The sequence below is a fragment of the Delphinapterus leucas genome, chromosome 19, assembly GCF_059928025.1.
Source record: "Delphinapterus leucas isolate spDelLeu-1000000601 "Yukka" chromosome 19, BTC_Dleu_Yukka2, whole genome shotgun sequence".
Classification (NCBI taxonomy): Eukaryota; Metazoa; Chordata; class Mammalia; order Artiodactyla; family Monodontidae; genus Delphinapterus; species Delphinapterus leucas.
In genome coordinates, this window is record NC_143147.1 from 48,157,203 (window position 1) to 48,173,192 (window position 15,990).

Sequence of the window (15,990 nt, forward strand, 5' to 3'; positions counted from 1 at the left end):
CGACCCGGGATCTCTGGGGGAGGGAGGCTGGGGGAGGAGGACAGAGGTGGAGAGAAGAGTGGGAGACAGGCCTCTGGGTGAGAATGGGGGCCAGGAGGGAGGGAGGGACACATTAGAGAGCTGGAGAAGGAAGTAGAGTCTTAGCAGCTAGAGGTGGGTGAGGGAGGAGGCGGGGCTGGGAGGCGAGGGCAGAGGAAATGGGCCCAGGCACTGGAGACAAAAGTCTGGGCGTCTGAGCCTCTGAGGAGCCGCCTGGAAGGTGCAGGCAGCGGCAACATCAAACTTGGGATTGGAAGGTTGGCTCTGGGAGTGAGCTGGAGCTGGGTGGGGGTGGCTGCAGGGGGAGCTGAGAGCAAGAGAGGGGCTTGAATCTACCCCGAACCCTGCTGTCTCTTTCCTCTGAACGCCTGGGCTCCAGAGTCCCACCCCTGACATGTAGGTTGAGGCCCCATTGGGCACTGCCCCCCCCACTTGCCTACCTCATGACTGGTGGTGGGAGAGCACTTTGTTCCAAGGTGCGAATGGAGAGGAGGTAAGGGGGTCTCCTGCCAGACAGGGTCCAGGTGAACCAGGATCCGGGTAAAGCCCCTCCCCGCAAACCAGGCAGGGTCTCCACGCACTCTTTACTGATCAGAGAGCTGGGGAGGGGTGTGGGCCAGCAGGTCCAGGCCAAGGGCTTCATCCTTTTCCTCTGCCCAACCCCCCACCCCACAAGATTCTCCCATTTTGGACTGGACCTGCTACCTAAGCATATGGAACCGATTGAAAGAATTTGTATGCTCACCTTATAATTTATGCAAATCAACTCTGTAATTAACTATAATTTGGAGGCATCCTTTGGTATTTGAGACATTTATCCATGAGGAAATGCCCTAGTGATAATGCTCCCGTATTAACATTATTTACTCCACCTGTGTGGTCTCCTCGCCTTGTTTCCCCCCTCACTCTGATTTTCTGGGCTGGAAGGTGGGGAGGGCCAGGGAAGCCCCTCCCTGGAGCCTGCCTCCGTCCTGACACCTGGGCTCCCCCAGGGAGTTGTACTCACGCCCTGTCCTCTTAATTTTCCCTGGGATTAAAGGAAAGGGTGCAGCTCTGCCTCCTAAGTCCCCCACCACTCTACTCTCTCCTGCCTGATGAGTAGCTTTCTGCTGAGTTTTTTTCACACTCTTAAGGGCCTCAATGTTCTCACCTCTGAAATGGGTAGAGGAAGGACCTGTTGGGGCCTTTACAGGATAATTACTGAAAAGCTAATGAGAGGACTGGGAATCTTCAGTCTAGAGATTTCTAGGGGTGTGTGGGGAGGAGCAGTACAAGAGCTCAGGGCGAAGATGCCCTGACTGAATGGGAAGTGGTCACGAGAAAAGTCTCCAGGCCACTCTCCTATGTGGGTCATAATTCCTAGTTTCAGAGTGCTTTGGGAAACCAGTCTTACCCTGTTTCATCTGCTTTCCCCTTCCTGGTCTTTTGTCCCTCTCTGCTCCAGGACATGCTCCTATTAGCCTAAAATTCAGTTCACGTAACTCGTTGGGGACGATGGGGGTCCACCTAAATTCACTTCCAGGCCCCTTCTCCCTTTCCAGGCCATGTTCCCAGCCTCTTCACTCTCTTGGAGTTCTGGGATTCCTGAATTATCCATGAAAGTTCTTGGCTGGGCTCTGCCTCTGGTTCTAGGTGAACTCTTGTCCGTTCCAAGCTGCCCCATGCTACCCTAAGTCAGGGAGTGGGTCTTCCCTCCCTATTTGACAATGAGAGATCCCAGATCCAAAATGTGAATTCTATTGGACCCTCCTGGTGGTTCCAAGTTGAGAAGTAACTGAAAAGGAGACAAAGGAAAGGGAGGAGGGACAAGGCTCCAGCAGAGGAGGAGAGACCTGCTTCAGCTTCTGCAGGGAGGGACCATGTGAAGGGGAGTGTGTGTGTGTGTGTGTGTGTGTGTGTGTGTGTGTGTGTGTGAGGTCTTAAAAGTGGTACTTCTTTCTCTCCCACCATGTCCATGGAGGAAACAAAAGGAGGGGGTTGGAATTTGGAGAGTTCCAGCCATCCCAGCTCTCTCCCCTGGCGATGCTCTCATTTCCTCCATCCTGAAAGAACCACTTTTGTCCCTCTCCCACCACCTTTGTCCCTCTCCCACCACCTGGCCAGCCTCTGGGGAGGGAAGGATGTCCTGCTCCTCCCCACCCCAATCCCCACCCCCACCCTCAGCTGCCTCTTCCAGCCGAAATCCTCCTTTCCTGGCAGACCTCAGAGACTCAGATCTCAGCACCACCGCTCCCCCAGGAGAGCCGGGGGCCACTGTTTCCTGGATTATCCTAGAAGCTTCCGAGGCCGTGAGGACTTGGCAGCATCCCTGCCCGAGTCTCTTACCTCCCACTCTGGCTCTGACTGTTGCCTCCTTTATAAAGCTTGGCTCTTCCATCACCCCCACTTGCCCCTCACTGCCGCTGCCAACTCTGGGCTCCATGGACTGGTAAGAGGGGCTGTTCCCTGTCCAGTTCAGGGGACAAGAGGATCAGGTCTTCACTCTAAAGTGGGGATCATTGAGAAGGGGTTAAAAGGCTTGATTCTCTCTGTACTGGGGAGGGGGACCTAAGAGGGAGATAGTGGATGCATGGAGAACGAAAGAGGGTTCCTTGAGGTCTCCGGACTGGGCTGAGATCTGAGGCAGAAGTGGAGTGGTGATTCACCACTTTCACCGGTTAATAGATGACTGGGGACTTCATTCTGAGGAAAAAGATGGGCTAATATAACAGACATACAAGGCACACACTCACCACATGGAAGTTCATGCATGAGAGCATATCTGCAGAAGTCATAAGGGAGAAACCGCTGTGCATGGCCTGTGGGGAACACCCTTTATGATGGAGGAGAGAGGACAGACACCCCACATTCAAGCCCCAAAGGTACACACTGGTGGGTAGGTACACACTGGTGTGGTGGTTACGCACAGGCATGGTGGGTACACACACATCTGTAGATACACACATCTGTAGATACATACACACACACACACACACACACACAAATGCACTAGCCTCAGCTGGGCTCATCTTTCAGACCAAGAGTGGTTGTGATGCTATAGGGACATTTGGGTTTATAATAGAATTAGTGCTCAGGGTAGTGCTTGGCCCTGGGTAGACCCTCAGTAAATGTTAGTTCAGTGAATAAAGGATGAACGAAAGAAAACCATTTGGCTCCAGCTCTGGACCTTGTCCAGTTTCCCAGGAGGCTTGAAGAGTGTGGGGGAGAGGAGGGGATATGAGGAAGGTGTTAGTGTCCGTGATCACCAGCTCGCAGTTGGCTGAGTGCAGCCTGGAAGTGGGGGATGGGAGAAAAGAAGCTTGAGCAACTAGGAGACCAGGAATCAGGAGATTGGGGTTCTGCTCCCTGCTCTGCTTCTAACCTGTGTGACTTTGAGCTACTTGCCTCCTTGTTCTGGGGTTTAATTTCCCCTACTAGCAAAATGAGGGTTTGCACTGGACAGTTTTTATGGGCAGAACAGTTTATAGTGTTCTGCACTATAAGAATGCAGATATCTATATTCTTATAGTGCAATCTCCATGGAGGGACAGTTGAGGTTTGGAAGAGACCACAGCAATCCAATCCAAGATGGGACCAGTTTGTCCTATCTTAGTAACAGCATCTTGATGGCCTTGATCTGGGGAATAGTTTAAAAATGTCGTCCTCTCCACCTTCAGGATATAGGGGAGCCGGACTGCCAGGGCCATCACTGCTGCCATAGTGAGGCTGGATGGAACAGCAGGCAGAACGTGTGCTTTAGAGCCTGACAGATCTGGACTCAGTTTCCTTCTGTCTCTTAACAGCTCTGTAATCTTGGGCAGGTCATTTAACTTCTTTAATCCTCGGCTTCCTCATCTGTACAATGGGGGCATAATAACAACTACTTTGTTCCATGCTCATGAAAATTAGAGATATTTGTGTGAAGCACCTGGAACATAGTAGGTGCCCAGTAAATAAATGCTGGTTACTCTAAGCATGGAGACCAATAAGGCTGCTCCAGGTACAAAGTGGATTGCTGACTAAAATGAGGCATGAGAAGCAGAGGGGCGGCAAGAATGGGAGACAGACACTTGTGGCAAAATCTGTCCGTTTACCCCTTTAGTGGAATGAGGGAAAGGAGTAGAAATGGCCCAAGTCCTGGGCAGATCTCAGTGGGCTGCATGGTTCAACTTTGAGGTGAGATGAAAACATGGCAGTGGGCAGTGGTGATCTTGGCAGTCACGTCAACAGATCATGAGCACCATTAAGTAAGGAAACATCTAGAAAGTGGGAAATGGAAAGGGCTGGAATCAAAGGAACAAAAGCAGAGGGGTATCTGGAAGAAAAGAAAGTGCCCTGAGTCAGAGGCAGAAACCCAGGCAGTGCAGGACGTCAGAGCAGCTGAGTTTTCTGAGACAACTGCATTGCGGTTGAATTTCATGCGGATGAGTGCCTGGCAGATGGAGGGTCTTTGCTTCTGGGAAACCCGGGTGGCTGCGGGTCAGGACCAGGTGGGGTGAAAGGGGGCCTGGGGTGAAAGTGGGGTGGGATGTCTACTGTCCAGGGGCTGGATCCCTTTCCATCTTCTTTCCAGGAAAAGATGGAAGGAGCTAGGAAGACAAGACAATCTGGTGCCTATAAATAAATGGGAGAGGGGGCTCAGGTTTCCCATTGAGAGTCAGATCCTTGCTCAGGTGTTAGCACCTTAAGAGCTGCAGCTTTGGGGAACAGCCAGAGGCCAGCAGGCTGCAGGGAGGAGGAGGAGGAAGAGAATGCCTAGGGGTCCAATCAGACTTAACCCAGGAATTCGAGTAGCAGGCTCTGCAATGTGAGCCCATAACTCTGTTCCAGACATGGCTGGGAACTGAGTTGCAACACCAACTAAGTCAAGATTTGCAGGCTGAGTGCACAGAGATAAAACCGTATGGACAGAGAGGGCTGTCGATTTAGCCATGGCCACAAAGAGCCAGAGCGCTTCTTGAGAATCTACATCTCAGGGGCCCAAGAGTCGGGAATGAAATCTGACTGATCTGAAAGTACAATCCCTGACATCTGGGAGGCACCTCCCGTCTTCCCAAGTGCCTGTCCTCTACCCCGCAGGGCGGCTGCTCTAACCGCATTTCACCCACGAGGAAACTGAGGCTCAGAGCAACCTCATCTGCCAGATCAGCTTAGCAAATGCAGGGCTGGAGCTAGAATTTTGGTCTGTCAACTTCTAGCCCAAAGATCTTTGTGGATATACCTTTATCCAACAAACATTTGCTGGGAACCGACTTATTTAATAATTATAACGCTACCAACGATATCTTCCCTTTACTCTGAGCTTACCAGGGGCCCCACAGGCTAAGTGTTTTAAGAACATCAATTCCTTTAAGCCCCAGGAAACCCTCCCAACTTGTACTCAGCTTGTCCAGATGAGGAAACTGAGTCTTACAAAAGAGGGATTTGCACAGATGAATCAGACCCTGATTCTGGATACGAGAATGTGTATGTCTGGTGGGGGGAACCACACACAAAAAGATCGATTTTCAAGTGGCTTGTGGATCAGTTTAGCCGTTTAATAGTCGCACTTCGTATTCAGGACAGGTAAACCAACGGTGGTGGAATCGGGGCTGTACCCGCGAAAACGAATCAGCCTAAATTCTGCTCAGGCTGTACGAAATAGACTGTAAAGACAAAAACGAAATTAAAAAAGCAGATGGCAGAGTCCGTAGGGAAAGCCAACCGAGGCAGCGAAAAAAATTAGGAAGTTGATCAGAGTGCCCCCTGCAACAAAAGAGTCACTTCAGGAGGTCAAAGTGGCCGGTTCGGGGAGGCATCCACCGGGAAGGGAGTTTCGTACCCGGTCGCACAGGCCATTCCTGGCGGGGAAGGAGAGGGGAACACCCTTACCCACCGCGCTGGATATCTCAACCAACTCTGACCTTGAGAGAAGTTTTTAGGTGGGCGTCGCAAACGCCCTGAAATTCTGCACTGTGTTGCAGACGGTTGCACTGTGTATGTGCATTTGTTTTTCTCAAAGGAATCCAAGACCCTTCCCCAAAATTATGAACCTTGGGTTTAGACATTCAGATGAGAATAGGGAAGGAATGGTGGCAAGGGTTCGCGCAAATGTTTGCAGAAGTGTCCTTTCCCAGGGCTATCCCGGCGCCTGCCCCATCTTTCAGAGCCGGGGGCGAGGGTGGCTGGGCGCAGGCTGAGCACCTCTGGGACCGAAGGGAGCTCGGGTGTATTGGAGAGGCTGACCTGGGAGGCGCTGGGGTTGCTGCCCAAGGGTAGATGGAGAGTGAGGGCTGAGGCGCAGATAGAGACGGGCCAGATGGATGGGAAGAGGAGAGGAGGAGGTTACTCAAAAATAGGTGAGTGGCCGGAGAAAGAGAGCCGGGCAGCAAGAGAGAGAGAAAGGACCGGGGAAGGTGCTGGTGGTGGAAAGAAGCGGCGGGAGGAATGGTGAAGGAGGGCAGCGGCCAAGACCAGCTTCTCACGGCCCAGGTCTGGGTGTAGACCGGACAAATCCTTGGCGCTCAATCCTGTTTCCTTCTATCCTCTCAGTTCTGGGGCAGCGCTGCCCGACCGGGGCGGGTGGGTGGAGGGCCGTGGAGGCAAACGGCGCCCTAGGTTGACTCGGTATCACCCCCAGGACCCGCCCCCTCCTCCATTCCCGCAGGGTCAGAGTCCTGGGTGCCCGCCAAACCGAGACAGCTCAAGGGCAGTTTTCCACTCGATGGGGCGGGCCCCAGAACCTGGGAAACACTCCGCCCAGGCCCCTCGCCCCAGCAGTGCAGGGGCCAGGGAGGAGCGAGGGAGGGGCAGGGTGCCACCTAGATAGCGATTCCCTCCGCCCGACCCCTCCCCGCTGGCCCGGCCCGGCACGGCCTCTGGTCCGGCAGAGCCCGCAAGGGTTAAAGGCGGCCACAGGTGAGGTGGGCGGGGCCGCGAATTCGGGGAAAAGGAGCGCAGGGCCGAGGATGAAGGCAGAGAGCGCGGTGAGCCACGGGCGGAGCTGTCCTCGCTCGCTTGCTCGCTCGCCGGCTCCCGCCCGCCCTCCGCCCTCCCGCCGCCTCTCTCCGCCCCCAGCCGCCGGGTCTTGTTGCGGCCCCCTCTCGCCCTCGGCTCCTGCCCCTCGCCGCTGGAGAGCCCGCCGGCGCGCGAGGCCCAGGAGCGCCCGTCGGGAGGGCGCCAGCCTGCCGTGCCAGGCGCCCGAGCGCAGCCTCGAGGTAGGAACCCGGGTCAGGGCGGCGAGGGGTGCGCGCATCGGGGATCGTCTCGGAAAGACGCGCCCGGAACGCGCCACAGCCTCCTCTGGCCTCGGGGGAGGTGGTCTTAAAGAATCCGAGGGGTTTAGAGCCCCGGCGGAGTGAAAACGGGGCGGACGGGCGAGGCTGGAGACTGGGGAAACTGGAGCGACTGGGACAACTGGAGGATTGGAACCTTGAGGACCGGGAGTACGGAAGTCCTGACCACCTGAGCACCGGTGATGGGAGAGGCAGCCGGCGGAAGGGGGAAGGAGGGTGTCTCTACCAGCCTTCCCGCCTTGGGGAGCGGCAAGCAGGGGTACGCGCCCGGCTGTCTCCCTTCCCGACGTCTCGGTAGCAGCCTAGTGCATCCCAGGATTGGGCTCCCTGGCCCTGTGGCGGGAGAGGCCACTCTGGAGCCTGGATCGTTAGCCTCCCCCCCGCCCCCAACCCCTGGGGCAGTTCCCAGGCGCCAAAAGCTATTAGGGTCCCAGGCCTCACTGCTCCCGCCCAGCCCCTGCTGGGCTGCCCCGCCTGGGCCTGAGGCTCCATTCCTGCCGCTTCACCCTGTTCCTTTCTTGTGGTGAGGCAGCAGGAACCTGAGTAGGCGCCCCAATCCCCCTCTCCCTCCCTCTCCCAGACCACCAGGGCGACCTCCCTGGTCCCAGAAGCAGAAGGTGGTAGGGTCATCCGAATCCTGATTTAGGAAGGAAAAGTCCCTGCCCTAAACCACTGCGTCTCCTCCCCCATCATCAGAGAAGGCTCAGGCACCCAAACCCACATACTCCAGGCATCACAGCAGGGCCCCCAGACGTTAGGGAGAGGTGGTGAGACGAGGGGGAACTTCAAGCGACAGGTATGTGGTCCAGAGAGGGGTGGGGGGTTCTTTAGGTTCCCAGTGGTTTAGGGAAAGAGAAACAGACCAGGAATATACTGTATATACCTCTGGTTCACAGAGGTATATACAGTACATATTTACTGACTGAATGAATACATTTTTTTTCAAGTGACTTCTCCAAATATGGCCTCAGTTTTCTCTTCTCTAAAATAAGAGGTCTGGCCTGGAGCAGTAGTTCTCAACACTTGGCTGCATGTTAGAATCATCTGGAGAGCTCCTAAAAATGATCCAGGCCTAGAATGCACGCCCTATATAATCTCTTTGGGTAAATTCTTCCTCTTAATTTCTGTGTGATTCCGGCTTTTCCTGTTGCTCCCCCCACTCTGTCCCTGAATCCCTTAAGGGGGTGGCAATTTTATCTTCCCGAGCGTGCTGGTAAGCTCTTCTCTGGCCGACCCCTCCGAGCTTCACATCTGGTCTCCCCTAGATTGGAGGAGGGCAGGGGTAGCAGCCAGAAAGCTGGCTGGGCACTGGTGTAGGTCAGGACAGGGAGGGGGGCTTAGTTTCTCGGGCGGGGAGAAGTCTTCTGGAAACTGACACTGCAGTTGCACCCCAGGGAGGTGAAGTCCCTGCCAGAGGGAAAGGGGCATGGGAGTGGGTTTGGTGGGGCTGAGGCAACCCAGCCAAGGCAGGGAGCTGGGGTGAGTGGTGTAGAGCAGTGAAATGCTTTTCTTCACTGAGCAGGCCTCAGGGATGGAAGGAGAGCTCTTCTTCCAAAACCTCAGAAGCTGCTTTGGGCTTCGGGAAGTCAGGTCACTTTAAGCTTTGGGTTAGACCACCTCCCTCTCCCCAGCTGCGTCCTGAGTTAAACTGGGGAAGCTGAGATGGGCCTAGATTCTCCATTTGGGCTGGCAGCAGATCTGCGGGTGGGCGGGCGTGGGGGCAGGGGTTATGGGGCAATGCCACTGCCCCTCCCACTGGGCTGGGCAGCTGCAATGGTTCCAGCGCTGTACTCCAGTTGTATCTGACTGACCTACTTGCCTGGGACCAGCCCAACTTCCAGGATGAGCTGGGTCCTACAGGAGGGATCACCTAGCGGAAGGTAGGCTTCCATCACCTGCACCTCACACCCTCAACCCTTCCTAGCACTCGCCACTCGCAAGTTCTCTTAACTGATCTGTAGTCCCCACCCGGACAGGCCTTCCTCTTCTTCACCTGGGGATGGGAAAGAAGCATTTGACAGGGAAGGGAACTGGGCTAGGACGGGAAATGAGACGGTTACTTTCCTCACTTTACCTCATCTTTTCCTCCTTTAGGTCCCACCTGAGGTGCCCTTGACCATCCCTGTCCCCCACCCCACCCCGGATCCCGGCAATGCTAACCGCCGTCTGTGGCTCTCTGGGCAGCCAGCACTCGGACGCGCCTCCCGCCTCCCCGCCGCGCCTCGACCTGCAGCCTCTCCAAACATACCAGGGCCACACGAGCCCGGAGGCCGGGGACTACCCCTCCCCGCTGCAGCCTGGAGAGCTGCAGAGCCTCCCGCTGGGCCCAGAGGTGGACTTCTCACAGGGCTATGAGCTGCCGGGGGCCTCCTCTCGGGTAACCTGCGAGGACCTGGAAAGCGACAGTCCCTTGGCCCCGGGACCCTTTTCCAAGTTCCTGCAGCCGGACATGTCACACCATTATGAATCGTGGTTCCGGCCGACACACCCAGGCACCGAGGATGGCTCGTGGTGGGACCTTCATCCGGGTACCAGCTGGATGGACCTCCCCCACACTCAGGGCGCGCTGACCTCACCTGGCCACCCCGGGGCGCTTCAGGCTGGCTTGGGGGGCTACGTCGGAGACCACCAGCTTTGTGCCCAGCCGCCCCACCCACACCCGCACCATCTCCTCCCAGCCGCCGGAGGGCAGCACCTCCTCGGGCCTCCCGACGGGGCGAAGGCCTTGGAAGCAGCCGCCCCGGAATCCCAGGGGCTGGATACCAGTCTGGATGGGGCGGCCCGGCCCAAAGGCTCCCGGCGGTCAGTACCCCGCAGCTCAGGCCAGACCGTGTGCCGCTGCCCCAACTGCCTGGAGGCGGAGCGACTGGGGGCTCCGTGCGGGCCCGATGGGGGCAAGAAGAAGCATTTGCACAATTGCCACATCCCGGGCTGTGGGAAAGCCTACGCCAAGACATCGCACCTGAAGGCACACCTGCGGTGGCACAGCGGCGACCGCCCCTTCGTGTGCAACTGGCTCTTCTGCGGCAAGCGCTTCACGCGCTCAGACGAGCTGCAGCGCCACCTCCAGACCCACACCGGCACCAAGAAGTTCCCCTGTGCAGTCTGCAGCCGAGTCTTCATGCGCAGCGACCACCTGGCCAAACACATGAAAACCCACGAGGGCGCCAAAGAGGAGGCTGCCGGGGCGGCGGCGGGAGAGAGCAAGGCCGGCGGAGCGGAGACCCCCGGGGGCAAAGGCAAGCGCGAGGCCGAGGGCAGTGCGGCTCCCTCCAACTGAGCTCCTCGTCCCGCCTCCCCGTCCCGCCTCCCCGTTGGTCTCCCCTGGGGCCATCAGAAGAGAGCCCTCTGGCCTGATGCCCTTGTGGGGGTGGCTTGAGTAAGACAAGGTGGTTATTTATTGAGAGGGAGGAAAAGTGGTGCGGGGGTCAGGGAGCCGGGTCGCTAGGGGTTTCATAGTCTCTGGGGCTGTACAGGACGGACGCGTTTGACTGGGCAGGGAGGAGCTGCGCATGCCCATCAGTTCTCCCCTTCCTCGCTCTTTCACTCACGCCCCTGGGCTGGGGGGTTGGGGCGGACTACCCCTACGGTGGCTGGAGGGCCGAGGGGATAGGTTGGAGGATACGGCGCGTCCCCGGAGCAGAGAGGAGTGGGGCCGCCCCGGGCGCTCCGGGTAGCTGTCTGGACACGTCGTTAGCGCCTGGGAACCCGGACATAAAAGGGCCTCTGGAGCCGCGCTGCAGCCCGGGTCCCTTTCATCCCCCTTAGAGTGCTTTACCCCGGGGTTTCCGGAGGGAGAGCTGAGATGGAGTAGCAGAGGCTGGGGGTCCCCCTAAGGGAGGAGTTTCTATCTGGCTGGGAGGATTGTCACCGCAGAAATAATGTCTCTGATGTGCCTCTTTATTAAGCCTTCCAGACCCAGTCTGATGGAGCCACGAGGGAAGAAGGGAAGAGGGCCAGAATGGGCTACAGCTTCCAGCCAGAACTGTGGGGTGGAGGAGGGAGCTAGATGTGGAGGTTGAGCAAGGAAGTCTCCTCTAAAATGAGAGAAAGGGATTTGGTCAGGGAGTGGAACTAAGCCCTTCCCTCTCTAACTCTGATTCAGTCCTTAACTCTTGGTCTTTATAAAAGTAAAGTTCAGTAGTCCACTGTCATCTGTCACCCCAGGCAGGCCTTCAAGACAGCCAAGAGCCCTTGCTTCAGAATTGATGTAGTTCCTCACCCTTGGTGCCTGGCATTTGCCCTCCCCTTAGGGTTGGAAGGAAGAGGGTTACCTCGGTTGGGTGAGGGTAGGTGGGGGTGTCCCAGCAGAGGGACCTCCAGCGGTTCCTGCTCAGAGCGGAGGACTCTGTCCCTGCCTGGCCATCTGCTTGCAGAGAAGCTAAGCCCCACTCTTTCTTTAGCTCGACGCTCCCCTTTCGTGCTGCCTAAAAGCCTTGCCCCTCCTGTAGAGTGTGTTAGGAGGCTCCTGCCCATCTCATCTCTTGTGGGGCTCCCCTTCCATATGAGGAAGTTGTCCTGTCACTGGAAGGGGCCTGCCTTCTGAGGTGATGTCCAGGAAGCTGTCCCTGTTCCCTTCTTTAGATGCTAGAAATACATCCTGTTGGTAATCCTGGAGTGGGGAACGTGGGGAGGGGGGGAAGCCAGAAGAGGCTGAGCCAGGCAAAAAGAAAAAAGCTGATGGGGGCAGGGACTGACAGGCCACAGGAGCCTGGAACTAGTGGGCTTTCCCAGGCTCCAGGTAGAGGCCTTAAGATTCCCCCCGACCTCCCGTTTCCCTGCCTTTCTTTCTCCACCCAGAGCCCTGTGCAAGGATTAGTTGTGTATTGATTTTTTAAGTTATAAGCAAAGGGTATTTTATTTAATATTAGGACATGTGTGTTCATGTTGTGTGTACCTATGTGTGTGTTTCTGTGTGTGTGTGTGTTTCTCTACTGAGCCTGGGGTCTCCAGCCAGGGAGACCCCATCTTGTTCACCCCAGCCGAGGTCCTGGAGCCTAGGCCCACAGCATCTCTTCTTTCCTTGGGGATATCAGTCCAAGGATTGGGTGCTATTGGGAAGTGGGGCTGGGATCTGGGTGGGAATATGTTTGTGTAGAAGAGAGCCCTTCTTAAGAGGGATGGGGTGACTCTCCCTGAAGGACGCATGGGCCTGGGGTAGGTTAAGAAGTAATGTCCTTTCTTTATGCTCCCTCTTCCCCTACCTCCTGCTAATCCGACCAGAGGTCCCTTTCCTTGCTGAGAGGGCTGGGGGCAGAAGAGAGTTGGCAGTGCCTGCAAGTTGCCTAGCCAGGTGGATGAGGGGGAGAGAGGGAGGGCGCTGTGGGCGTGAGATGCCGTTTTCCTCCAGCTGAGGAAACCAGCCGCCTCTCCCTTTGCCACTAGGACAGCCTTTCCCAGTGACCATCCTCAGGGGAACTCCCAAATGTGCGTTGGGGAGAGGACAGCACGGATATTCCCCCCATGGAGGCCCCGAGCTCTAAGGTGTGCTGGTGAGGGCTTTGGATAGGTTTTCTTCTGCTCCCCTCTTTTATAGATCTAGGTTGCTTGGCTGTCTGCCCCCTTCTAGGCAGCCCCCTAAAGGAGAAATGTAGGATTTTTTTTTTTCTTTAAGTGCTGTGAACCCATTTTGGGGGGGAGGAGGAGGAAGAAACAGCCTGTGTTTTTTATGCCATAATAAAGTCATCAACCACATCACTGCTTCATTTGTCTTCCAGCTCTGGTTTCCTTTTTGACTCATGGTGTCTCAGCAGCAAGGACCAGGCTGGCTGCAGGGTGGGGTGGACACTTCTCTTTGATCCTGCAGCCCTGGGCAGCCTCACCTCCCTTTGTTTGGGGGCAGAGCTGAGCTGATTGAAGGGTCTGATCCTGCCCGGAGGTTGTTGATGCAGAAGGAGGGTGGCACTCCCTCGGGGTTCGTAGCTGGGCTGACTGTCCCTCCCTGGTCTTCTCCTGTGGAGATGAAAAGGTTCTAGATATTTCCTTCCTCTTCCACATGGAAGCCCCCTCTTTCGCCTCCCCTGCCAAGAATGCCGGTTCCCTGCCTTCCCACAGATGGCCAGCCCCTTGGCCCCCTCACCCCACCCCCGTGGGTGTGTGCCTGTCAATCAGGCCTTCTGGCTCTGAGAGAGGTGGGGGTGACTGACAGCGATTTCTTCACCCAGGATGATCCCTATCAGGGACAAGGTGATGAAAGACAGCCAAGATATCTGATGGGCTCCCACCCAGCTGAAAAGCATGAGGGAAAGGTTCCTAGTGCAACTCCCAGCTAGAGACCTGCCACAGTTATGCAACCACGGTGTGCACAGAATTTCCTCACTGGACCCATCGGGAACCCCCGGATATGCACACTTTCCCAGGCTGCTCAAACACCTGGTGCGCAGTTGGTGCCTAACACACGTCAGATGAGTAAAAGCCTCATGGCTCCAGAGCCCCAAACCTAGGAAAGTTGACAGAGGATCAGTTTTTGGCTCCAAGGGGGCAGAGTAGGGTATTACGTTCTTTCACCTTTCCATCCTACATCTTGGCCAAAATTATCATCTACCCCAGTGGGATTCCTGTTTCCCCCCACTCTAACCCTAACCCAATTTCTCAGAGCCAAATATGGTACCCAGGCTGGCCCATTCCACCACTTGTTTGGGAGAGTCTGGGGTCACAAAGTTTCTTAAATGGGGGCATCAGAATGATTTAGGGGTTACAGAGGAAAGCAGACCACTTGAGGGGGCCAAATGTTTGTTTCTGTCTGCCTGGGTGGAGGAGGGACAGGCGTGTTACGGGGACCTCAGGCCCATCCTACTCCCTGGGGCTCCGCTTTTGTCTTCCTGGTTCTGGGGGACTTAGACCCCAGGAGCCTGGCGAGTCCTCTCCTGCTCTCCCCCATTGCTGCCCCCAGGGACAGGAGGGCAGCTGTGAGGGCAGCTGTGGGGCCGGCTGGGCCTGTCTGGGCAGGGCTGGGACTGCCTCTCCTCCCCTCGCAGCTCCTTCTGCCTCTCACTGCTGTGGCCTCTCCCGTTGTGGAGCACAGGCTCCAGACGCGCAGGCTCAGCGGCCATGGCTCACGGGTCCAGCCACTCCGCGGCATGTGGGATCTTCCCGGACCGGGGCACGAACCCGCGTCCCCTGCATCGGCAGGCGGACTCTCAACCACTGCGCCACCAGGGAAGCCCTGACCTGCGTTCTTATCGGGGGCCTTTGGTGGGGCCCTGACGCTCACTTGCTCGCTCTGACGGCAATGCTGCCTGGCTGCAGCCACAACCCCCCCCCGCCCCCCTACCCCCCCGCAATGGAGCCCGAGGCCACCTCTGACCCCTCAGTTCTGGCACCCCTGGCAGGACAGTCCTGGAGGGGCTGAGAGGGAGTTTGGGAAGTCAAAACACCTGGGCTGGCCCTCTGGGCAACGTCTCTGAGTCACCCTCTCCTCTCCTGGGAAGTGGGAATAGAATCCCTCTCGGGTGCGTGAGTGAAGTCAGGAATGGGAAAGTGACCGAGGAACCTGCAGCCTGGGGACTGCAGCCTGGGACTGTGCTGTCCTGCCCGGTCCTGCCCCCCAGCGGGCAGCTGGGGAAGTTCAGGATGTGAACCGGCTTTCAGGTCAGCCACCTCAGGGACTCACGTTTATCACCACACAGTCTTGATGTTTGCTTCTGGAATGACGTCCAATGGCAACCTCCCGACCCCCACCCCATACATCACACCAGAAGCAGCCTTCACCTCCCATTAATCCTTGCGAGTCTGGCTGCTCAGCACCTGAGCAGTGTAGGTTTGAAAAGAATCTCAGGCGCCAAATAGTACAGTTGCTCCCACCCGGTAGGGGGCATATTAGAGTCACCCATGGAGTTTTTCCAGATGTTCCAATTCACTCCCCAACATCCCACCGAATTATGTCCCTTGGGGGTGCAGTAGAGCAGAGCTTCTCAAACTTTACACCTGGGGGTTTTGTTAACATGCAGATTCCTATTCAGTAGGTTTGAGGTGGGGCCTGAGATTCTGCATTTTTAACAAGCTCCCAGATAACGCTGATGCTGGCAATCCGAGGACACTTGGAGAAGCAAAGTATTATATTGTGTTGTGCAATGGGAGTTGCGTCGTTGAAAACTAATCCCTCCTCATCCCAACCATGGTTGAGAACCACTGATCTAGTCCAATGCCTTCACTTGCTATTGAAGGAACTGAGGCCCTGGCAGGTAAAGTGACCTGCCCGAAGAGACCCGCGGAGCTATATCATAGCAGGAGCAGGATGAGAGGCCAGTCTGCACAGTTCCGGGTAGTGCTCTTCTCTGCCTCCAGCCCAGCTTCTAGGTCAACCTTCTGTGCAAGTGGCAGTCCCCTTTCTGAAAGTGAAGTCCATCTCCCTGGAGACAGCACCCTCTTGGGAATCATTCTTGTTTATCTAGAGGAAATCAGAAAATATCTCAGATTTCAGGTGTCCCAACAGCCTTATCTGGCAGGTCTTCCCCGGCCATCACCCAGCACACCTGCCCGCAGCCTGCCTCCTGGGGAAACCTCGACCTCAGCCTTCATTCCCATCCCAGGAGTGACCACAGGCTGGGATGCTGTGGCCAGGGCTCCAATCAGCAGCCCTGAATGGTTGGCAGGGTGGATGTGGGAGAAGTATATAATCTGCAGTGTCTCCCCTCCCCCCTTTCCTGGAGGGCTCCATAGAGCAAGAGGGTGTGAGATGCATTAGCTTAAATGCTGG

At 56.4% G+C, this 15,990-nt stretch overlaps 1 protein-coding gene across 2 annotated transcripts; it reads left to right on the forward strand.

The window, feature by feature from the left end:
• The first annotated feature begins 6,813 nt into the window (after positions 1 to 6,813).
• On the forward strand, positions 6,814 to 14,092 carry SP6 (Sp6 transcription factor). Of its 2 annotated transcripts, none has more exons than XM_022558138.3 (2): positions 6,814 to 7,214; positions 9,387 to 14,091. In XM_022558138.3, exon 2 carries the CDS (start codon positions 9,445 to 9,447, stop codon positions 10,570 to 10,572), a length of 1,128 nt encoding a protein of 375 aa, XP_022413846.2. In that variant the 5' UTR covers positions 6,814 to 7,214; positions 9,387 to 9,444; the 3' UTR covers positions 10,573 to 14,091. The 2 variants fall into 2 exon arrangements, with proteins under 2 accessions (XP_022413846.2, XP_089757276.1); XM_089901150.1 differs by lacking the exon at positions 6,814 to 7,214 and adding an exon at positions 7,327 to 7,551 and having other exon boundaries at positions 9,387 to 14,092.
• The last annotated feature ends 1,898 nt before the right edge of the window (positions 14,093 to 15,990 follow it).